Source organism: Podarcis muralis, chromosome 10 (genome assembly GCF_964188315.1).
Source record: "Podarcis muralis chromosome 10, rPodMur119.hap1.1, whole genome shotgun sequence".
Classification (NCBI taxonomy): Eukaryota; Metazoa; Chordata; class Lepidosauria; order Squamata; family Lacertidae; genus Podarcis; species Podarcis muralis.
In genome coordinates this window covers 22601809-22626869 of record NC_135664.1, presented here as the reverse complement: position 1 = coordinate 22626869, position 25061 = coordinate 22601809, and the positions used below count along the sequence as shown (strand labels likewise).

The 25061-nt window shown below is 39.4% G+C and overlaps 1 protein-coding gene across 13 annotated transcripts in view; it reads right to left on the bottom strand.

Moving 5' to 3' along the window:
• Positions 1-25061, bottom strand: part of ANKRD26 (ankyrin repeat domain 26) — a 58451-nt gene that overhangs the window by 14946 nt on the left and 18444 nt on the right. For 9 of the 13 annotated variants that reach the window (XR_013394568.1, XR_013394569.1, XR_003708458.2 and 6 more), the window contains 16 exons: positions 24655-24707; positions 21768-22793; positions 20762-20973; positions 20221-20370; positions 17620-17653; positions 16372-16513; positions 15357-15573; positions 14742-14925; positions 10303-10449; positions 6816-7772; positions 6041-6193; positions 4964-5118; positions 4660-4753; positions 4019-4096; positions 2424-2558; positions 967-1079 (listed from right to left, as the gene is read on the bottom strand). Coding sequence is in view for 10 of the 13 variants with exons in the window: in XM_028745500.2 (XP_028601333.2) it covers positions 967-1079; positions 2424-2558; positions 4019-4096; positions 4660-4753; positions 4964-5118; positions 6041-6193; positions 6816-7772; positions 10303-10449; positions 14742-14925; positions 15357-15573; positions 16372-16513; positions 17620-17653; positions 20221-20370; positions 20762-20973; positions 21768-22793; positions 24655-24707 (3850 nt within the window). In the remaining 3 variants the exon portion in view is untranslated. The remainder of the gene's footprint in view (positions 1-966; positions 1080-2423; positions 2559-4018; positions 4097-4659; positions 4754-4963; positions 5119-6040; positions 6194-6815; positions 7773-10302; positions 10450-14741; positions 14926-15356; positions 15574-16371; positions 16514-17619; positions 17654-20220; positions 20371-20761; positions 20974-21767; positions 22794-24654; positions 24708-25061) is intronic. The other 4 variants (XM_028745501.2, XM_028745495.2, XM_028745498.2 and 1 more) reach the window with 4 other exon arrangements.

Genomic DNA, 25061 nt, shown 5'->3' with positions numbered 1-25061 from the left:
AAGGGGACATGTATTGGGATCAGTTTAGGCTACAACTGATTACAGATAAAACAGGTTTGGTGCAGGCACTGGACATGTATCTAATCAGCCCGTCTGCTGTTTGATGGACAAATGGTGAAAACTGCTTCTGGTGAATCCAGAAGCTGGCAGGGCCAGCGCCCAAGTCAGTCATCTGGACAGGAAGTGCTGTCCTGCAAGATCCCACCCCCAACCTGCTGTGACTAAGGATTCAGAGCAATGTCTCTTCTGCCCTCAAAGTTGTGACAACTGCAATGAGATATGCAAAACCCGCAGATTTAGACAATTTGCCTGCAGGACAAATTCCTCCCTGGCCCTAAAAAATCAATGACTGACAACTATTCAGAGCAAGATCTGAAACTAGGGTAACCCTGGGCAACCCTGAAATCACCAAAAATTAAGGAGGGTGGGAGGGGAACTCCAGTAAAGACTGCAGGGGCAATTTTACCACTTACCTTCTTGCCTGCATTGCAAATGGTTAGACTAGATGACCCTCAGGATCCCTTCAACTCTACAATTCTATGATCTTTTATTCCCCCAAAGCAGACCGGTATTGGTGAAGTTTTCACCCAGAACTCCTCTGAGGCCCCACTCCCCAGAAGTACTGACTGGCTCTTGGGGTCTTGGGAGTTTCCGCTGGCCTCAGGCACAGCCATAAAAGGCAGAAAACTATACCTCCATTGCTCTGAGGCCATCAATTGTGGCAAGCTCACCTCGCTCCCACTTCCACACAACTGCTGCTCCCAATTAAACAGTGGAAAGATAATTCTTTACAGTTCAAGAAGGTGCAGGGACTAAATGCAAAGTAAAATACTCAACAGAAGCAGGGCACTGCCTTTTAAACGAGTGATTACTTTCAACAGGGTAATGTTAAAAGTATTTCTAACAGGATTTCTATAAAACCAAAGCATCCATTTATTATTAGCAGAACAATAGAAACTTCCTTACCCGCTGCATTCTTTTTGTAGTTCTATGTTTCTTTTCATTTCTTCTTCTAGCCGTGCTTCCACCGATCGCTTCAACTCCACTAACTTCTTCACTTTTTTCTTTTCATGCTCCAACTTCAAGAGAGTAAGCACAACATCTTTACACTAACACTGTTCGTTAACATTTAAGAAACACATCAAGCTGGGCATGCAAGTGCCCTTCGGATCACAGAAAGAATGTTTTGCCTCCTGTGCTCAAGTGCTATCTGAGAAACAGAAAACAAAATGCAAAGATATTCCTCTGATCGGGAAAATTCCCATTTCCCCCCAATCTCCAGATGTTTGATTGCTAAGCAGACCATGTTCCTCTTTCTCAGAGGAGGACCCCAGAGATAGGGAGAAGGTGTGAGGAGGCCACAAATACAGTTCCGGGTAAAAGCTACTTCTGAGACGTGTTCTGATGTTACGTTCCACCATCTGTCATACTACCTGGTTTAGGCAGCTTCCTACTGGTAGGGAGGGAAGCATCAGAACTGGTTCCTAGAGGTCTTTGACAGGATGGACTAACCATTGATACTGTTGCTGTCTCTTGGCTTCACTTCACCTTTCAGACCAAGCGGGATGAGAGGACCAAAAATTCCATCCACTTGCCTTAGGCGGTGGAACTGAAAGGACTGGGGGGGGGGGGCTGGTACCACTGGAAAGACTTCTGAAAGGAATGTTGATCATCCTTCTTTCAGGCTGTTGAAAACACCTTCTTCTTATCTTTAGATTCAACCAACAAGTCCTGGAGAGCTGTGCCACCAAAGATCTTGCTACAGAACCTACCATAGCTAAATGTGTTATCAACATCCAGTGCAGCACCTGCTGAAAAAGCAATAGCCTGGAAAACCTTCAGTATAGCTTTGCAGACTCTGGTGGGCTCTTGGGTGTATGCCAGGCCACAGATGGGCAGCAAACCTACACATTGGGAACTAGTGGAGGGATAGACCTGAAATACAGACTTTTCAGGTCTATCCAGGCCTCACTGCTCAATTGACAGCCAGAAAAGGTTAAAAAACTGTTCTCTGATGCTGGTTATATATGTTTGTTTATTCATTGAGAGCCTTTACTTTGAGACCACCCCCCAAAGGAGGTACCCATTTGAGGTTGGCTACAAAAAAACAATATTTAGGTTTGTATTTTTTGTGAACTTACTTGCAGTGATTCACAAAAAAATATAATGGATGATTACAAAAGGTTCAAGCATATTTGTTAGGCACCAGGCAAAAACATTCCTTTTCTTCTAGGCTTTTGGCTAGTTAAACAATCTATGGCCTTTAAAACTTTTTGGGGAGTATTATTATTTTTAATTGTAATTGGATGAAATTTAATAAATAACTAAATAAAATTACTTGGGAGGTACCTAATGTTTACTCTGAGTGTAAAGAAACACAGAACAGTTTGACACAGGCTTAACTGCATTCATGCTGGACTCACCTGAGCCATTAGCTCTGTCTTTTCCTTCTCAAGCTCAGAAAGGCGAGCTTCAAGTTTTGATTTTGACTTTACTTCTTCTTCCCACATACTTTGAGTATCTTGTGCTGTTGCTGAAAATATGGTTTGCTTCTGGACCTATGGAGCAATCAGAATGTGTTTTGATGGAGAACTATCACAGAAAAAGCCATCCAGGCATTTATATAAAAATATAGACTCCATTAGGTTGTCACAGAGCCAACTACCAAGCCATAATTTGGCGATAGTGGCAGAAACCACAGGCTTGCTTGCTCACTTCTTAATTTCCACACCCCCACCAGCCCTTGGTACATATACTCCTCCTCCAATGCTGTGCTACCATTTGCTACAATGCTTGAATTAGGCAAACTGTGGTTACCACTAATTGTAGTTTCCCTCAAAAACAGGTATTGAAATCCACTTAAACAATTGTATCAGTCCTTTTTGCATCACAACTGAGAAGAGTAATTTGCTACATACATTTTAAATATAAATTATTATTAAAATTATACATAAAAATTATATGTAATCATCATTATTATTTAATTATGATGATGATGGAGTAAGAAATAAAGCATTAGTTTCAGCCTTATGAACCAAATTCTGTTTAATCTTCGGAATAAATATTTAAAGACTTGAGGTGCTATTCAACAAAATCAAACTCAGAGGAGACCCATTAAAATCAATTAACTTGATTCATTGATTTCAGTGGGCCTGCTTTGTGCATGATTAAGGTTGGCTATCACCCTTTGCCTTCAATCTACCAGCTGAAAGCTAGTTTTATTATTCACCAGTGATTTCTGTCACATTTAAACTTTCCCTGTTTGAATTCTATGTAGAAGACACTGACTGCAACTTACACACATTTAGCTTATGCCCATTGAGCTGTATGCACTTAGCAAAATATATATATAATTTAAAAGGGGGTAGAAAGGGTGTTGGTGTCTGGGAAAAAAGACTTTGGCAATCCCACTTGCCTTTGAACCCAATGAATGTTGACTATATGTGATTTTGGCTTTACGCGCTATCCCCGGAACATAACCCCCATGGAAGTTGAGAGTCACCTGAATAATCACTTTCCTTCTCCACATCCCCAGTTGAGCATCTTTGAGCCCATGAAAGCACAACTTGGGTCAGCTATCAGTTGACTCCATCTGTGCCTTTAAAGCTTTCCCTTCTCAAGTGGGGAGGTAGTCCAGAAGAGGAAACCTGCCCTACTTGAGAAAGGACAGATGTGCTCCTTTCCTTTATTCTTCTAAGTTATTTCATACCTGACACATCTTTTTTTCTGTTTAGGGTTACTGTCTTTCTGCTTTCTTAAGATTTTGCTTTTTTAAGTTCTTTTAGAAATCTCATGGTTCCCCCAAGCCTGCTGATATATCTTCCTCTTGTGTGTAAGTGGTGCCATTTTGACTGTGCAAGGATCAACATTTATCCCTCACCTTGGGATAGTCACAAGGTACTCTGCATGCTAATTTTCATAATTTTAAAACAGAACCCCCCCCCCATATTTCACTTCTATCCTATGAGCATGTATACTCACAGACAAATCATCAGCACATTAGAAATCTTTACCGCACCTGTTGCTTTAGTTGCTCCTCTAAATTGACTTTTGCTCTTTGTAAACCATTTATCAATTCCTCAAGACGACTGTGAATCTATTTTTTCAAAAAAGAAAAAGAAAAAAAAGAAACCAAAAATTAAATTATTAAGCTAAACTGAAATAGTTCTCTCCAGATATCTTGAAGCTACTACATTCATTTCAATAACATTGAATTAACCTGATTAAAGTTTTTGAAGGTGACCTAAAATATTAACAGATATTTGAATGCTCTCATAACATTCCTTTGCTCCTACATAATTTGTAACAGATTACTGTTTGTGGAATGCTCTCCCCAGGAAGGCCCGCCTACCACCACCAATATATATATCTTTAGGTGCCAGGCAAAAGCTTTCCTCTATTACCAGGCCTTTGGCCTTTAACTATGTGGGGCCTTTTAGGATTTTTATAATGTATTTCTTTTCTCCCTTGGTTTCAATGTATCTATGTGGAGTTTTTCCTTTCTGTCTTTTTAAGTTGCTTTGGGTTGCCCTGGGCAAGATAAAGTGACTAATAAATTTAATTTATAATAATAATAATAAACTGACAGTTGCTGGAATCATCTAGAAACAATCTTCCTACCCATCACCCTCTCCTTTCCCAATCCTACTGATGACTTACAGAGACACTATTCTGCAGGTCCTTTTGAAGTATCTCAATTCGACCAGCTTGTTGAGCAGCTGTTGCTTCTAGTCTGGCATTTTCTATTTCAAGACTTAAAGGGAATAAATAAATAAAAACCAAAGTCTCAAGACAACACATAATAAATATATATATATTCTATATACATTTGAGTGTAAATTTCCACAGCAAATACAATTCAGTAAACACTGCTATTTGATAACATTATCATTTGATACATAGCAGCTCTTCATTTCAACACATGCTTAAAATACAATGTCCACACAGTGGCAGTATATTTTACCTCTGTATATGGTCTTCTAATTGTTTTTTAGAATTAATTGTTCCTGTTAACTCTACCACCAGATCTTGTAATTTTTGTTCCTTGTCACTCAAAGTATTTTTAAATTCATGAATATGTCTTTCAGACTGAAGATGTTGCTCTTCTGACTCCTGCAACTGTAAAAACAAAGAAACCGCAACAGAACATGATTGGCTAAAGGGGCTTGGTAATATGATAATCATGTTTCCAGTTGACTATAGAACTAGAACAAAGTTGCTATGAAGTGAGAGAAAGAAGGCAATTTCGTCTCTGAAGCCACTAGCAGCAATTATTTATTAATTCTGCATGTCAGGTCTACCAAAGTCACTAAGTGGTGCCCCCAATCTCCAATTCTGACAGATATGCCAAGAGGATGCCCTTGGAAGCTCCAGGAGAACCAAGAGGTTTGCAGCTCCTCTATGTCTCCCCTGGCTATACAGATCAACTTTAAAATACCTACACCAGATGGAATGAAATGAAATCTAGTCTCTTCATTTCTATGGCACAACCCTTTTGAATCTCTATTTCAAGCGAGAATGGTTATATAAAGGTACAAACATTGTTGAAATTAAATCCACCTCCATTCATACATGCCACTATAAGGTAAAGGTAAAGGTACCCCTGCCCGTACGGGCCAGTCTTGACAGACTCTGGGGTTGTGCGCCCATCTCACTTAAGAGGCCGGGGGCCAGCGCTGTCCGAAGACACTTCCGGGTCACGTGGCCAGCGTGACAAGCTGCATCTGGCGAGCCAGCGCAGCACACGGAACGCCGTTTACCTTCCCGCTGGTAAGCGGTCCCTATTTATCTACTTGCATCTGAAGGTGCTTTCGAACTGCTAGGTTGGCAGGCGCTGGGACCGAACGACGGGAGCGCACCCTGCCGCGGGGATTCAAACCGCCGACCTTTCGATCAGCAAGTCCTAGGCGCTGAGGCTTTAACCCACAGCGCCACCCGCGTCCCTATACATGCCACTATTCTGCCTCAAAATGAGGATTTTAAAAAGCGAATAATGGGCTGAAGACATTAGTCAACATTTAATAAACTATTTTAATCATACCTTGAATTTCATCCTGTCTATCTCCTTTTGAAGATGTTGCTTATCTTCTTCTAGGTCAATACGATAACGTGTAGAAACTTCCAGTGAAGCTTCTGACATGGACTGTTTTTTAAGAGAATCTGCAAGTTCTTGTTTAAGTTGCCTTATTGTACCCTAAGAAAAGAAAAAGTGATTTAAATTATGCCTATAGCTTATAGAGAAATTTTTGCAGAATACTATCTGCAGTGTTTCATAAAATCTCCAAAGTACCCCTAAGTGCTTTAGAGGGTTCTGTTTTAGTTCAGGGTGATTCAGCAAGATCCTGCTTTGAAGCCAAGAAGCCATGAATCTCTCTGAAATAGCCCCACTTTAGTTCTCAAGTCATGATTCATACAAAACTCTTGCACCTGGCAATAGATTTTCTTTCAGACTAAATAGCAACTGAAATTTCGGACAGCGCATGCCGATTGCTTCTAGCTAGCACTCATTCCTATTTATTCTGAATGTAAAGATTTAAAAAGGGACTTCTCCAAGTGTTTTAAATACACAAACTGGTTGTAAATGCAGTTCCCCTTTGTAGTATAGCCAACAGTATTATATGGTGTGCAATTTTAACATCTGAGGATAAGGCTCATTCAGAAGACAATTGCAGAAAAATTCTCTATATCAAACCATAGTACTGCTAGGTGTAAATAGAGATTTGTTAATGCAATCACACTTTTGCTAGTGGCTAAGAGAATTGCATCACTTGTATTTTAATGTTTAGAGATGCACTGATTGAATATATCACACTTACCTCTCTATCTGCTTTTTCTGCTTCATATTTCAAGACTTCCTCCTTCAAATTATTGCATTTTGCAATTAATTCCTTATTTACCTCTTCCTTCATCTGCACTTGTTTTTCAGTATCAGCTCTGAGTTTATTGAAAATATCATTGAATCGATCTTGAACATCACTCACTACTTTTTCTTTGATAATACCCTTGTTTTGAAAATCTTCAAATTGTTGCCGGAGTAGAAGATTTTCACTCTGGAGCTGCGCTAATCGTTCCTGCATAGATTCCTGTTTTACCACATATTTGTTCATTTGCTCCTTGTCAACTTGCCGTGTATTCTCAAGTTCCTTCACTAGAGAGTGTGCCTGATTTAAATCCCTTTGAACGCTTTCTAATTGCATGCTTTTTTCTCTAAGACTATGTGTTACCTGATGAAGTTCGTGTTCGAGACTATTAGCTTTACTTTCAGCTTTTCTTAATTGCTCAGACATGCCATTGTTTGTTTCTCGTAGATGACACAGATCATGGTTCAGTTTCTCTTTCACGCGAAGCCATTCATCGCACTCTCGTTGCAGTGTTCGTTCAAGATCATTTTTCAATATCTGGCATCGTTCAAGTTCCTGAGCAGCAGAAGTCGAGCGGGAACGAACTGAGTCAAGTTCTCCCTCCAATCTTTCTTTATTTTCTTTAAAATGTTCTAATTTGGATGTTAGGATTGCAACTTCTGTTTTTGATAAATTTATTTGTCCATTGTACTGAAAAATTGTTTGAGTCAAAGTTTCTTCATTTACTTTCAGCTCCTTTTTAAGTTCTTCTATTTTTTCTTTCAAAGCTTCATTTTCTTCCAAATATCTAGTTTCCTCTTCCTGGTGCTTGACCCTTATGTGTTCAAGCTCTAATCTTAACACCGTTAGTTCATCTTCGAGCACTCGATTTTTATTTAACAGTTCCTTTTCTTGGGCATGATTATCAGTCATCTGAATGATTTATAAACATAAGGTAAAGTTAATTAAAAAATCTTCCAAAATTCTTTTATTTTCCTCATCATTATCATGGATCTATATACTTATTTATTTGATTTATATACCACCCTTCATTTGAGGATCACAGGGCAGATTACAGGATAAAACCACAAAAAATAAATAGCATAATAACAAACAAAACAATACCCCCACTAGCTTTAAATAGCTAAAGTCCTGGGAGAAGAGGAATACCTTTGCCTGGCACCTAAAGATATGTAATGATGACACCAGGCAAGCCTCCCTGGGGAGGGCATTCCACAAACAGGAAGCCACAGGGCAGCTGACATCTTTGATATCTACCAGCTGGAACAGACAGGAAGCATAGTTGTTGCCATGCAAGATGTAAATGGGGCTGCAATTACTTTGAGAGAACTGGTGATAACAGCCACCTTCAAGAACAGCATATGGAAAGAAACATGGCTCCCCTTACAGGTCCATGTTTTCTTTCCTATGCAGTGCTTGTTAAAGAAAGAGGAAGAAGAAAGACTAAAATAATTTGGTGGAGTGCAAATTCCAGAAGCAGGCCATAATCTGATCTGCACATTGGTGCAGGAGAGACCTCTCTGAAATCTGAACCTCTTCGAATTGCTTCCCAATCCCCCAATCCCCATCGCCTATTGTACACCTGGAAATACCTTGTGTACAGATATTAATCATGTTTAACTAAAGCTTATGCACAAACAATACAATCCACATGAAAGTGTGACAAATGAAGGACTTTAAACGTACCAAGAAACCGTAACTAGAACACAGTGAGCCCTTTGACATACCATTTTGACCTGAATATAAGCCTACGTTTTCCCCAAATTCTGACTGTGAAAAGTTAAAATGTGCCTTATATTTGTGACCTTACAGTATACAGCCGGGAGCGTGGCAAAGCAGCGTCTGTCCCACGCATACTCCCCCATCCTCTCCCCCAAGGCCAGGGAGAGAGCAAAGAAGGGGAAAGGCCGTCGGCAATGCAGCGCGGCTCCCCCCATCGCCCAGTATGCATCCAGGAGCAGCAAGGAATGGAGCGGCTTATATTTGGGTATTTTCTCTCTCCCCTCCCTCCCAATTTTACAGGTGCGGCTTATATTCAGGCCAATAGAGTATATCTAGGAGTGCAAGAATGCATACTCACACTTTAGAAATTTGCTGCAAGAAATCCCAGTGTAGTAAAAGTGAACTCAAAGCAAAAATTTACTGTCCCGCTGTGGGTTAAACCACAGAGCCTAGGACTTGCCGATCAGAAGGTTGGCAGTTCAAATCCCTGCAACGGGGTGAGCTCCCGTTGCTCGGTCCCTGCTCCTGCCAACCTAGCAGTTCGAAAGCACGTCAAAGTGCAAGTAGATAAATAGGTACCGCTCTATGATTAAATGGGCACAAGACATAGGTCATGACATTATGTTTGATGACTGGGAAAGGCTATGGAACACAGGTGTTAGATTTACGGCTTGTAATGCTTTAAGAGAAAACATAATGAAAATGATCTATAGATGGTATATGACCCCAGTCAAACTTGCAAAAATTTACCATTTGCCCAATAATAAATGTTGGAAATGTAATGAGACTGAAGGTACTTTCTATCACCTTTGGTGGACCTGCCCGAAGATTAAAGCCTACTGGGAAATGATCTATAATGAAATTAAAAAGGTCCTTAAATGGACATTTTCTAAAAAACCAGAGGCTTTTCTCCTGGGCATGGTGGACCAATTGGTGCCAAGGAAGGACAGAACTTTCTTTATGTATGCTACCACAGCAGCAAGAATTCTTTTGGCAAAGTATTGGAAGACGCAGCAGCTACCTACTCTGGAAGAATGGCAAGCGAAGGTGATCGACTACATGGGAATGGCAGAGATGACCGGCAGAATCCGTGACCAGGGGAGTGAGACAGTGGAAGAAGATTGGAAGAAATTTAAAATATACCTTAAAAACTGTTGTAATATTGAGGAGTGCTGAGATGCTATGGTGTTAAGAAACAGAGAATTGCAGCTGTATATCATAAATTTAAGGGAATTACAATGAAGATGAATTAATTAATTAAATGGAGGGTTGCTGATAAAAGGGAAAAATAAGGATGCAGAAAAAGGGAGGTATGGGGAAGTCCGGGAAACAAGGTGAAGGAAAATGAGTTTATGAAATTACACATGTTTATTTGTGTGTATGTTTTGTTTTGTTTTGTTGTCTGTTTTTAATACATGTTTGGAAAATTAATAAAAATTATTTAAAAAAAAAAAAAAAGGTACCGCTCTGGCGGGAAGGTAAACGGCGTTTCTGTGCGCTGCTCTGGTTCACCATGTGCTGGCCACATGACCCAGAAGCTGTATGCCGGCTCCCTCGGCCAATAAAGCGAGATGAGCGCCACAACCCCAGAGTCGGTCACGACTGGATCTAATGGTCCAGTCTTTACCTAAGTTTATGGAAGTGTTCTGTGCTAGTGCGTCTTGGAAAAATATTTGTGCTTAACTCTCTTACACTTTTAAGGATTTGATAAAATGGATACCTCTGACTGTATAGCTGCTGTTTTTTTCAACTCTTCCTCTAATTCCTTCTGCCTCCAGAGGTGAGTATTTAAAATACCCTCTTGCAGAGCTCTGGCAGACTTTTCTTGTGACAGCTGTTGCTGGGCTTCATTGCGTTCTTCTTCAATCTACAAAAATGCATTTAAAGATATCTAAAAGAACGATATACATTTTTTTAAAAAACACACATTTGAATTCAGAACACAGCTGTCCTTAAAAAAGACACTAAAAGTGAAAACCTTTAGTAAAAACAGAAGTCACTGCACTGAATGTTATACATAATAATTGTTTTTCCATGCATTTATTCTGTTTCTGGGATTAACAGAAATTAAGGTGAAATTCTCAATTTCTCATATTTTCCAAAGAGTATTCATTTAAATTTTTTGAAGCATCTTCTTTTATTTGATAAGAAAGGAGTTCAAAGTACATACTATTGTTGTAAGAACAGAAAGTACATGTTACCTTTTTTTCAAAATACGTAAGCTGTGAAAAAACCTAGAGCTTGCATATTAATTTTGAGTTTCTCATATTTCTGAACAAGCTTACCATTTGTCGAACAGCATTCACAAGGTCTTGCATTGCCTGAGGCGTTTCCTTGAAACTCAAATCTAATGCATTTGATGAGGAATTGATCCTCTCTAAAATGCTTTCTCTCACAGGAGGAATAGAAAAGGAAAGACTAGGAACCAAGCTTCCTTGATATCTACCAGATGTAAATTTCCTGCCCAATAGGTAAGTGCTAGAGTTGCCCCGAGGATAACTAGAAAATGAGGAAATCCACTCATGATTAGGTTGGTCAATTTTCTTCATTCTATTAAAATCAGAATACAGCTGGTAGCTTACCCCAGCCTTTATAGGCACTAGATAAAAATACTTCTACATGTTCTGGATGCTGGTAATGACCAATTTTCAGTAATCAGATTTGGCAGATGACCAAACATTTTCGATGTCATCTAAGTATTTTGCATTTTCTCACTCTACTAAAACATTTTGTTCAGTTTAACATACCACCTAGAAGCATGAAACTATTTGTGAAAGGAAATTCAGACTCAAGGTATCAAGCAAATAAGGAATAACAAAAAAGTCCTTAAGTATGCTGCTTCTTCAGTATCAAAAGGAAACGGAAAGGGGCAAAAATCTTTAAAACTGAACTCAAACGAGGAGAATGCATACTGTTTTAAACAGTGTAAACATTAAAATATGAGTGAGCACTGTAAAGCTGTCTATTACAGAACTGACATAGCCATTTCTCCTTCTGAGCTTCAGCTGACATCACAAAACACATAGCCTATCTGGTTAATTATGAGGTCACTAAACTTTTTAAAAGTCTATTTTCCTTTTGCTCCCTAAAACATTTAAGTTAAATGCAACAGAAATCGTAAGAATTAATTAAGCAAAACATGCTTACTGATTATCAGTTATTACTTTTACCTAAATTAGGGGATTTAATATTTATATCTATCAGGATGGTATTTGGTATTCTATCAGGTTGGTATTTAGGAGATCAAACTTTGTCATAAAATAGGCCTTAGGCAGCCTTTCTGGACCTTTTGAAGTCACATTTTTTCATTCATGCCTTTAACAGAAGCTAAAGTAGTAAGACTGCATATACTATTTAGAATTTTGACCATGGGCTGGTTGTTGTGTACACTGACTGCTCAGCTTACACTCTCTTTGACGAATGCACACCTACCAGAGGGTAAACCTTATTCAAAATGTATTTCTCATTTATTTCTAAGTAGACATGTACACCGCTTATACATGTCTCTTATTTAAAGTGGACAGTTCTCTATTTGAAAGTGTCTCCTATTTAAAGGGTTGTCCAGTCCAAGGTGATTCTTTTTAAATCAGAAGAAGGGTGAGCAGCGGTCTTGAACTGCCCACCATCAGTATGAGTAAGCTAGCACATAGGCCACCTGGGTAAAGATTCTGCATTTCTATTTAAAATAAAACAAACAGATTTTCCCACACTTGAAACATTGTATGTTCCTTTTCTGCTCTTCTGGAAATGGCAGCAATTTAGTATTAGGTCATTTTCTGACTGGTCCCTTCAGCATCTTCCCAAAATCACAAATGTCCCCCTAAGCCCCAAAACGGGACGCGGGTGGCGCTGTGGGTTAAACCACAGAGCCTAGGACTTGCTGATCATAAGGTCGGCGGTTCAAATCCCCACGGCGGGGTGAGCTCCCATTGCTCGGTCCCTGCTCCTGCCAACCTAGCAGTTCAAAAGCACGTCAAAGTGCAAGTAGATAAATAGGTACTGCTACAGCGGGAAGGTAAACGGCATTTCCGTGCGCTGCTCTGGTTCCCCAGAAGCGGCTTAGTCATGCTGGCCACATGACCTGGAAGCTGTACACTGGCTCCCTTGGCCAATAAAGCGAGATGAGTGCCACAACCCCAGAGTCGGTCAAGACTGGACCTAATGGTCAGAGGTCCTTTTACCTTTAAGCCCCAAAACGGTTGGCAATCATTGTAATACTTTATCTTCTGCATAGAAAATTAATTTTAGATAGTTACTCCTAAATTTGGGTTGGATGATTTCACCCAAGAGTTAGATAAATAGATTAAATAATAAGGGAGAGAATGGGCAGTCCTAGCAAGCACTCTTTTTAACCTAAAGGTTTCTAGCGGAACTTTGTTTACATATATTGAGACAGTAGGTTTAGAATACATTAGCTTAACCCCAGATATGAATGTGGAGCCCATTCCTATTTTGCTCAGTACCTGGAATAGTTCGACATTTTAAAAAGGTAGGTCAATGTTCTTGGCTAAATGGAGTAATAGCATAATCAAATAAGAGAAAAATCAACTTGGGTAGCCAACTGACAATAATTGGCCAGCTTTCCAGTCAACACTTGAATTATGAAGTGGGGGAGTAAAGGGGTCCATAATGCTCATGAAGTGGACCCATAAGCTCCACCTCCTGCCTGACTTCCAATTTCACTGTCTCTTATTGGTCCTCATAAGACACAATCCCTATTCCTATTGATGAAATAGAATAACTAGGTCTATTTTCTCATGAGCATTATTTATTGACACCTGTTACAAAACAAAGCATAGATCTGAAAAATCTTCATTTTTTTGCACTCACTAGTTCTCCAGAAAGGGAGAGACAATCTCTGTTCAGCCCTCCCTCCTATGCTGGGCTCACCAAACAGAAAACCTTCCCGAAACAGAATCATCTGCTACAGCTTCTCAGTGATGCACAGTGAATTATTTCTTTCATTAGTCAAGATCCCTTTGGCCAGCAACCTCTCTGAGCTAGTCTGTGTTCCCACTGTGGACAAAATAATATTCACATGGGTTTGCCTTGTTTTGCATGGGAATGTATTCTCAACACCCCTTCAACTCTACATAACTTCTCTCAGAAATCTGTACACTGATTTTATCCAATCTAGATCTTCACAAAGAAGCTGGCTAGGGCTATGCATTTCCTCGGCAGTAAAAGTTCACCATCTGCCCCTAGACCTGCAAGTTCCACCTCAACAAGACAGAAAGCACCCCTTCTGTGTGCCAGCCCCAGAGTTAAATTGCAGCAAGGAATTAAGGAAGAAAAGACAGGGAGGAGTCCAATAATGTGCTGTTTCTGGAGTCTGGGTTATTTTGGATTCCGACATAGCCCAAGGTAGCAAAGCTGTTCCCACTTGCCTTGACCAGAAAACGTACCTAGATTCTAAGATAGCCAGAATTCTGAGTGTGTGTCTGGAATCAGCTGACAAAACCCCGAGCGAGGACAGGCAAGCAAGCAACTAGTTAAAGTGAGATCTTGCCTGGGATCTGCATGAATGAATCACAGGATAGATGGTTTGATACCAGCCAGCACAGTAAGGTAGCTTAAGGTAGGGAGACATGGGAGGTCCCTGAATAGAAGTATGAAGGCAAATTAAGTCATCTCTGGAGCTTTCTAACACAGGAGCTAAGGAGATGCACCACAAAAGATTGGTGGTGATGGTGAGCTGTATTTCAAGCACTGATCCCAGGCCAAATTTAATGTTCAGAAATAATGCCTGTTTCTAAGAAAGTAGTTCTAACTATATTTAGCCCAAAGTAAATATTATTGAAATAAATGGGACTTCCTCATGAGTAAACTTAATTAGGATCACCCTGTAAACCAATTTTTGTTAGACTCAGAGGTAATGGAATATGAGTAAGAAATTCCTACCACAAAAAACAGTTTCTGTTCATATTCTTTGTAAACAACCAAATATAACATGAGAGTACAATAGTTAATTTGTTGTCTCAGACAAATGCTTACTACAAATCCAAGCTGTCAAAAAAGTTTTCAGTACCTTCAAAGGCATTTTTACTTTATTTCTCCATTGCCTTTAGCTGCGATTCCTGCATTGCAATGGTTTGCACTAAAAAAACACCTTTGGGTTCTTTCCAACTCCACAGTTCAATGTTTCCAAATTAATCTAACCTGTTTCAAGTGGTTTTTCAGTGTTCTAAATTCCATTTCCAGACTTCTCAGCATTAACTCAAGTTGTTGTTTTTCTTCTGTTTGTTTATAGTACTGCTCCTCTTTCTTCCTTAACTGTTCTTGGTTTTCCTCGTACAACCTTTCAGCACTTGTCCTCTTTTCTTCTTCTTGTTTCAAAGAAAATCTGGCAAATAACCATTTTAAAAGACGTGTATGAATACAGAGGCAGGCATTTAATGTTAGGTTAAAATTGTAGTATTTTTATTTATTAAATTTGTTTACAGTCCTTCATCCATAGATCAGGGCAGTTTACAACACAAAAACAGAAGCTAAGTAATAAAACATATGCACACTGATGGCAACATTCGGCCTACACATTTTGGACTTAAGCACATAGGTCCCTGTGGAAATGTGACAATGTGCAGAAATCAAGTGATGCCATTTCTGTATGTTGTTCCACTTTAAGAACAGGCTACTCTAATCAAACCTTAGCTTAACAATGCTGACTCCATCCTAGGAAGTCTCCAGCTTTTTACAGCAGAAGTATCTAATAAAACTGATTCCATTTTAATTTTTTTTAGATTATCAGAATTGAAAATTTTTATGACAGCTTACTTGAGACTGCTGATAGTACTTTCCCATTCAACTTTTTTATGATCCAGTGTAGATTTCATTTCTGTCATTTCTTCCAGTATTCTCTGTTGCTCTTTTTTCTCATTCTCAATTTTTTTTACTTTTCCTCGAAGATGAATAGAACATCCTCTTTCACGTTCAATTAAACTTTCATATTCATGACATATATTTTGAATTTTCAGGAGACTCACAGAATCTGCTTTGGGGGAAACAGTGTAGTATTAACTTACTTGTTCAAAATTTTAATTCATAGCAACAAGAAAAAGTGAGTGATGTATAGCTTTATGTCAAAACCCTGGAAAAATGTGCTTGGAAAAAACACACACATTAATTGTACTCTTGAGGTGTGATTCACATAAGGAATTCCTGGTAAGTTTAGGGTTCTGAATTCACCGCAGTGTTGAGGGCTGTGCTGCACATGCATTGTAAATGCACTTGCGCTTCCAAGACTCTGGGCCTCAAGTGACAATGATGGCTATAGGAACACTCCCTGCTCCTTCAAGGGCAGTGCAGCCTTGTCCAGAACAAGCTGTTCCACCAAATCTCAGACATAGGAATTACCCACCCACAGGACCACAGTCTTGTTTGGATTAAGGTTCAACTTATTGATCCACATTACTGTCTCCAGGCAGTAATTCAGGACCTGCACTGCCTCTTCTAATACTTATAGAAGGGAGAGACAGAGCTGAATGTCATCAACATACTGCTAGTTGTTTGGTCCAAATTCCCTGATGAGTGGTTGCTTTGTTGCTGCTGCTATTGCCAGGAGTTAAAAAGCCTTGTAGATCTACTGCAAATCACCCAGAGGAGGACATACAAACATATTCAGATGGCCCCACCCTTACCCTGCCAATTAGATTTTAGGGGCATACAGGGTAAAATAGAGGGAGAGGAAGTCTTGTTTACAAGAGCAAAAGTTGTGCAAGCAGGTTGACACTGTTGGGTGTTAAATTTATTTTGTTCTGAATATTATGGGTAACAATAGCACTGTGCTTACCTTTACTATCCAAACTAAGTTTTTCTATCAACATCATAACTTCTCTATAGAATGAAGTAGGTAACTCAATATCGTCTGTAGGTGTATCTGAAGACGGAGTTAAGTCATCAAAATCATTGGCAACTCCCATTGCTCTATAGATCTATAAGTAATAAATACATAATCAAATAGAGTAAAACATCGTAACAAATCAACCCATTTCTTTTTAACTATTAGGCCATAAATAGTGTTTCAAGAATACAGCAATAGCTCAGTTCAGCACAATTCAGTCAAATCAAACCATGATCAGTTCACATGCTGGTTATTTCACTATAGAACACTTGAGAAGCATGACTGTCCTTGACCTTGGTGCCATGATCCTCCCCTCTTGTCCACATGCGAACAGATCTACAGTTTGGTCCTAAACAATGGCCTGATGTCCAATATGCAAGCAAACCAGGGTTTAGCTTGTTACACAAACCCATCTTTGCGCTACATCCAGGGTAGCCAACATGCTGCCTTCCAAATATTGGATTACAACTCCCATTGAAACTGACCATTTGCTATGCTGTTTGAGGCTGATGGGAGTTGTAGGCTAATAACACATGGAGGGCACCACATCAGATGCCCCTGTGCCACATTCTCTGTCAGCTCACCCACTTCCAAACAGTCTCTGGATTTTATGCCAAAGCATTAGTTGCATAATAGCGGTACACCTATATTGTCATTAGCTGGCTTTCCCTAGGCGGAAGGCTAGCTGAGAACTTGCCTACTTAACAACTTTCAAACAGCTCTTAGCTTTCCTAATAGTGCTGCTGATTTCTAACTCTCCAGGTGCTGGTATCCACACTTCTTCTCTCCCAATTCCTTTAACAGTCCTATATAGCCATGACCAGAATATTGGCATAATTTGCCCTTCATTCACAACTTTATTACAGCTCATATCCAGTTCTGTATTAAAAGAAGTCATAAAAAGTTCCATTGGTCTGACTGAATCATTAAACTGACTTCCTGAAAGTGGCAGATTATGAGTGTCTAACTGCAAGTTATTTTGCTAGCAACCACCAAGTGCAGATTGTTCCCACGCAGAGATCTCTTCACACATCCACATCCAAGGCTTGCTATAACTCATTCCTGCTTTTGCACAGCATGTCATGAGTGTGGCCACTCTTTCTTCCTCAAAAATTGGTGAAAATACCCTTGCCACTTATAGTTCTGTACAAATGTTTACAAGTTAAGGTAAAATTTTGACATTCTATTTTACAGTACCTTTTTTGTTTCATGCACACTTCGGGCTTGATGTCTAGAAAACAAACATAACACTTTTCAGTATGAAAGTGTTGCAAGTAAACTACTTTTAACTTTAAAAACGTACACAAATTTTGTATCTGTATCTTTGGGCAGCAACTCAGTCTGTTTTGGAGCCACTTTGTGTGTTTCTAATTAGGCTCTTTATCTGGAACTACATTAGATCTGTTAAAAACTAAACTGTTTCCCCATCATTCACTATAATGAGGAATCTAAAAACAGTACATATACAGTGGTGCCTCGCAAGACGAAAAGAATCCGTTCCGCGAGTCTCTTTGTCTTGCGGGTTTTTCGTCTTGCGAAGCAAGCCCATTAGCGGCTTAGCGGCTTAGCGCTATTAGCGGCTTAGCGGATCAGCTGATAAGCGGCTTAGTGGATCAGCTGATAAGCGGCTTAGTGGATCAGCTGTTAAGCAGCTTAGTGGATCAGCTGATAAGCGGCTTAACGGATCAGCTGTTAAGCGGCTTAGCGGATCAGCTGATAAGCGGCTTAGCGATCAGCTGTTAAGCGGCTTAGCGGATCAGCTGATAAGCGGCTTAGCGGCTTGGGGAAAAAGGGGGGGGGGAACCCTGCAGGAACTCGCAATACATTTTCGTCTTGCGAAGCAAGCCCATAGGAAATTCGTTTTGCGAAGCACCTCCAAAACGGAAAACCCTTTCGTCTAGCGGGTTTTCCGTCTTGCGAGGCATTCGTCTTGCGGGGCACCACTGTATTTTAACTTAAGTGGATGAAATTAGCAGCCCCTGTAGCAGCCCCAACAAAGTGCAGAAGCCTGTCAAATTTTAGGCAGATAAACCCAGTGTGAGGGTGTGTGCAAGGCACTTTTAAAGTTTGATGTTTTAATTGAAATATTGTATTTAATTGTAACTTTTTCATTTTTCTATCAGAACCAGATATAATTTGCAGACATGGTCATCCCCTTGACTGTTTTTTGGTGGGTACAATAGGAAGCATAGGGGCAAGGTGTGAGTATGGAACTCCAAGAAATTAGGGTAGAGGAAATATCACCCTCTTACACACAATGATCCTGCTACTCTAATGGCTCAGGGTAGTAGTGGTAAAAAGGGGAGGAGGCTGCTAAACACCCCCTCCCTGAGTTTGTGGGAATACAACTGAGATGTCCCTATTGACTTGCATAGGGGCAGACATAGATCCTCAGTAAAAACACAGCTTTTAATTGTCCCACAACAAATCACTGTGATTGGAGTGCCCTGGGAAATAATTAGGTAAATAATTAGGTGGCCGACTCTGGGGTTGTGGCGCTCATCTCGCTTTATTGGCGGAGGGGGCCGGCATACAGCTTCCGGGTCATGTGGCCAGCATGACTAAGCCGCTTCTGACGAACCAGAGCAGCGCATGGAAACGCCGTTTACCTTCCCACCAGAGCGGTACCTATTTATCTACTTGCACTTTGACATGCTTTTGAACTGCAGGAGCAGGGACGGAGCAACAGGAGCTCACCCCGTTGCTGGGATTCGAACCGCCGACCTTCTGATCAGCAAGTCCTAGGCTCTGTGGTTTAACCCACAGCGCCACCCGCGTCCCTTTCGGGAAATAATTAACCGTGATTAAAAGTTAGACCTGTGTGTCTAAACCAGTGTTTCTCATACCTGGGGCCCCTGCTGTTGTTGGAATTCAACTCCCATTATTCCTAGCTAACAGGAACAGTGGTCTGGGATGATGGGAATTGTAGTCCAACAAAAGCTGGTACCCAAGTTTGTTGAATACTGGTCTAAACAAATGATCCCCACACCTCTTAAGCTCTGGGTATTTCCTGAGTCAGCTTCCTGAAATAATGAGGCGTTTGAGTTGAGACTACAGAGACACTTGGAATCTTATGGAGTCTCTGTGAGGCTTTGAGACACTTTGTTAGAGGCACAGATTCAAAAATATAAGGACAGATCCTGAATCACCTGATAATTCAGGTTACACAGAGAACTGATGCATAGCCCTGGCAAATTCAAAATTAAACCAAATGCAAAATGGCAGCATGAACACAAAGCAAAGGCTTCTTCAGGAGAACTTGGAAGGCTCTGGTAAATCTGGAGATGCAATACTTGGCTAAATATATCACTGCCATTATTCCAAATAACAAAGCTTTTTACACCCACCAAACAAGTAACATGCATTCAATGGTGGGATAAGCTCGGTCTGTAGAGCTTAATACTCTTGATTTCAGAGTTGTGGGTTCATGTCCCACGTTGATATCCTGGATTGCAGGGGGTTGGACTAGATGACCCTCTACAATTCTATGATTCTAATGTTCTAAACCATGGGTAGGCAAACCTAGGCCCAGGGGCCAGATCCAGCCCAATCACCTTCTCAATCCGGCCCATGGACAGACCGGGAATCAGCGTGTTTTTATATGAGTAGAATGTGTCCTTTTATTTAAAATGCATCTCTGGGTTATTTGTGGGGCATAGGAATTCGTTCTCCCCCCACCCAAAAAAAAATTAAAAAAATTAGTCCGACCCCCCACAAGGTCCGAGGGACAGTGGACTGGCCCCCTGCTGAAAAAGTTTGCTGACCCCTGTAAACAAACAACATTATGGCTTTTAGTACCTCTCTTCTTCCAAAGATGCTTCACTTAAACTGCTGTCATCATGAAGTTCATGTAGATTTTCAATAATCTCCTGGCTGGTTTTCTGCTTTGAAATCCATTTTTTATTTTCAGTTTTTTCTACATCCTTCACCTTGGCAATAGGATTTTCCCTCAAATGCAGAAAAAATATAGTATTTAAGAAGCTACAGCAAACTATTGTAACCCACGCTACCTTAAATAATATGCACTGGGTTAAAACAAATGCACCTGTAGCAAAACAAAAAAAATTATACAGTGACAAAAATGAAACCATAACATACTTAAAGATGGAAAAATTATTGGCAGATGATTTTTGGGACTCTTTGAGGAAAATTAGAACTAAATGCTACTAACTACAACAGTATGACTATTTCAATTCAAAATGATGAACTATGCTCTCACATGTCCAGGAAGGAGAAATATAGTCTACATCAGATGGTTGTATAGTTACTTATCTCCTTGTGCAAACTCATTCAGTACATTCATATGAGTACAGTTGTGTATATTATTATTCATACTCACTTCTTAAAAGTTACTGTAAGTAATCCCTTTCTTTCTACTGAGGAAATTTTGCTCATTAATTGACTTTCTTCCATCATTTCACCTTCATTTTCTGAGGGCTTTAGATCCCTTTGTTCAATATTCATAGCCAGTTTTTTTCCAACATTTGCAGTTTCTTTTTTTCCAACGACCTCCACTTCCTCCCATTTCTGCTTTCTTTTTTCCTCTTCAACCTAAAACAAACAAGTCAATATATTTGTCAGAATGCAAGTAGAAAGCCAAGAATTTTTAATTGTTCTTTCCCCCCCTTAACACTCCAGGAAAACAACCATTTCACCCTTGAAAAGAAAACACTCACTACTAAGCTTGCAAGTTAATAAGAATTTGTATTGAATAACAGGTAGTAATGAAAGAATACATGTATTAGTGACAGAAAAAAACACACAATATTTAAGTGAAAGCAGATAAAATATTATTTGGAAAAGTGACCAACAATACTATAAATGAGGAAAATGAATCTTACAAGAGTAACATTTCACACAGCAAAAGCGAAGAGTGCCAAGCAAGAATGACAGTAAATGGAAATATTGATCAATACCCTGTTCAGAAGCCACTTTCACATTTTGGCCCAAATTCTTACCCTGCTTAAAATGGGTGCAGTGAATTTGTTAGGCCATTGCACCTATTTACAGCCTTTTCATGTTAGTATAGCCAACTATTAAATTTATTTATTCATTTATTTATTAAATTTGTAAACTGCCCTTGATTCGTAGATCTCAAGGTGGTTCACAGCATAGAAATACAAAAAAACAAAAAAATACATGATAAAAACAAATTGGTGAATTAACTGTTAAAATCATCGTCTAATGGAATGAAAGCATGTATCTCTTCCTTCGTGATCCGCTTAAGAATAATTGTGTGAAGCTTAGAAAGAGGGCTTTCCGATAAATGCTGAAGAGCTAAAATGAACAGGATGGTTGAAGTGCAAGAAAGATCAAAGAATGAAAAGCAGCAGGTACACCTCTACCTCTTTTTGCAGTTGGGCTTTTTCGTTCTCCAAAGCCAGGAACACTATCTGCAGCATTCCTACCTCATTTTTAAACCTTGCGACATCACGTTCCAATTCTTTATCCAGTTCTTTTTTTGATGCTTGATGGAAGCATTGTTCAGAGTTTCTCACTTTATTTCCAATCTCAGTATTGGTATCTTTACAACTGCTTACAACAGTCTTAAAACGATGTAGAGTTTTTCTACTTGTTTCATTTGCTACATCAAAATGTAAGTTTGAATCGTCCATCATGATCGGTTGTTTGATACCTGCAGTCTTAAAATTTGCATCTGAAACACTGTCTTTACAAGTATGCAATGGTGAATAATTGGGACTTGTTATTGGAGCTGAAGTCTTTCCACTCTTATTTCTTTCCAAGTGTTCAACTGTATTGTCACTCCTTTCTTCACCTAGATTCACTTTTGTAACTCCTGTATTATTGGACAATGCCTCATCATATGTGTTCCAATGCTGCTCAATATTCTGATTTTCATTCTTACACAGTTTAAAAAGAGGCTTCTGAGAAATGGAATTTTGGGGATATAAAATTGTGTTTTCAGTACTGAATTCCATTTCAGTGATCACAGAGTTTGACTCTCCACCACTCTTTCCATGTATACCAATGGTACCTTTAGACAGATGAGGTGATGGTGATTCTTTCGTACCCTCTAATGCACCACTGAAGCCATCTTGCGATATTCCTTCCTCAGTAGTATTGCATATTTTCTCATTTCCATTAACTTCACCGAACATCTGCTTTAGTTCTGCTGTAATGCTCTTAAAATGTGTTTTGACTTCCCTTTTTTCACTAGCAACCCACATTTTTTCATATCTTTCTTCCCAGAGTGTTGAATACAAATGATTGTATTTATTGTTTGATTCTGCATTGTAAACAGCTGCTTCCGTTTTCTTTTCATCACAAGTAAATGCAATTTCTGCCTTCTCAGTCTGATTTTCAGGTGGTGGTTTCTCTATAGAGTTGGATGTGCCTATTATATTTATATCCTTATGCAAGCAAGTATGGACAAAGAAGAATTAGCAAATGATAACCAATAATTATGCTACAAATATTACAAGAAGGAATTCAATGTTGGCCTTTTATTTTTTAACAAAAATGTTGGGACTGCAGCATCATAATAAATGAAATATATTTCTTCCTTTCGTGCACCTGTGTGTGTGTGTGTGTAATTTACTAAACTCATCACTTTGGAGAGATTTATAAAGTAAAATAAAAAATCAAAGTACTAATATTAAGTATTCCCTGTACAGATTTTCAATTATTGTGTAGCAAGAATAACTGAGGAAGCTGGAGAAGAGCTGTGAATCTTTTGAGAATTCACGGCTCTCAAAACCATTAGAACTCAGCAAATCTAATGTATTCAGATAGATAGGAATACTCAACAGGTCACAACTTCTTCCCAAGCTGAGGCCTCACACACCATTGTTACACTTCCCACTTCAGCAACTGTCACCACTTGCATGGACTGGCACTGGTGGTTATCACAGGGAATCTGTGCAAGCCACACATAGCCACTTGCAAAACAATGGAAAACAATGACTGCATTAGTTGTGGCTGAAGGGCTGGTGCAGCTTCCGAAGAAGCAGACAGGTAATGTATGTTTATGGGAAAAACAAGACTTTTGAAGAGCCTTCCCCATTATGAGGCAACGGCTGAACTCAGACAAGATGCAGCTCTTAAAGACACTGTGCTCAGCTCTGTGAACACTCACGTGAAACAAGCGTCTATCCCCACCCATGGAGAAACCTTAAGGAAACAATGATATAAAAACCTCAAACAAGGGGAGAACACAAGGAGGAAACGAACAAGTGGATGAAACACTGAAGACAGGAAGAAACAAAGAGAAAAGAAATGGGAATGATCGGGAGAACAACAAAGTGTTGGGCAGAACAGCGGGCGAAGGGAACCAGACAAACCGCGGACTCGAATGACTTCCCACGTGGTCAACAAAGGGAAGGATAGAAAGGCAAATACGCACAACAAATAAGAACCGTTATGATCCAAAGACAGGTCCACAGAGGGTTAAGACATCTCCACTTTTGGATCTGGCTCCCAAAGGAGGAAGGGGTACTGAAATTCATTGGAGCTGTAATTTTTTTCTTGCTATCACTGGAGGGTGCTCAGTATCTATTCTAAATACGTATCTTCCTGCCTTGCGAAACTACAAGATACTTGAATATTACTGGAGAAATTTTGACACTGTATGTTTAAGTGCTTCTGTGGTAAAATGTAGGCTGGGGAATCTCTCTTGGTGGGGCTGTGGTTTTCAATGACCCCAGGAAGTAATACGCCCAAGTAATTCCATGTGAAAGAATGATACATTGATTTGCTAGACTACTGCAAAGGTCTGCCCATTATTTTGAATTCCTCAGTAATTGCCATTTTGCTGCTAAAAGTCTTTCTAAATACACTTTTCTATCAGTGGCATAGCTTTTAATTCTTTCCTTTGCTCAACATTTGACATGCAGCAGTCCATATTTTCAAAAATAATTGTATTTACCCTACCTCTTTCATTTATTCATTCATAGAGGAAAGGATCTATAAATGTGTTGAGACCACAGAAACCAAGAGCCTTAAGGGAGTTCCCATTCAAATAAACACAATACAGTTCTAGAAATAGAGAATGGGCAGTGATGAGAAATCTGGCTGAAATTAACAAGTAGAAAAAAACATATAGTTTGGAAGCAGAGATGATGAAGGTATCAAATTCATCAGTTTACCTTCAAAATCACTGAAAAACTAAAAAATAATAATCTTAAGGATTATTGCAGTCACATAAGAAACAATATTCAGTTTCAGTATTCAAATGTTTTCATTTGTACTTGTGTACTGTTTTCAAGTACTTACCTTGTTCTCATCTTTTTCTAATTCTTTCATGCCTTCTTTTTCATTACATTGATCTGTAAAATATTACATGAAAATGTGTATTATAATTTCTATGTTTCACTGTACTCCACAGAAAACCCAGATAGTATAAACACTTCTGATGGTTGGTTTTTTTTAATAAAAAAAACCTAACAAGTTAGCTATACTAAACTGAGAAGTATTCAGACTTCCAATGCAAGTAATCAGATAACATTCAAGGGCACTCAGAACTGACAGAATATTTCCAGCAGTAATCCAAAAAATGGGAGGAAAATGTGGTTAGGACGTCCCTCTAAATACCAACTCGCACTAAAATTAATTATTCAACATAGATTAGAACCAGAACTAACTAAAACATCTAACCCAGTTTCAAACCTATCCACAACTCT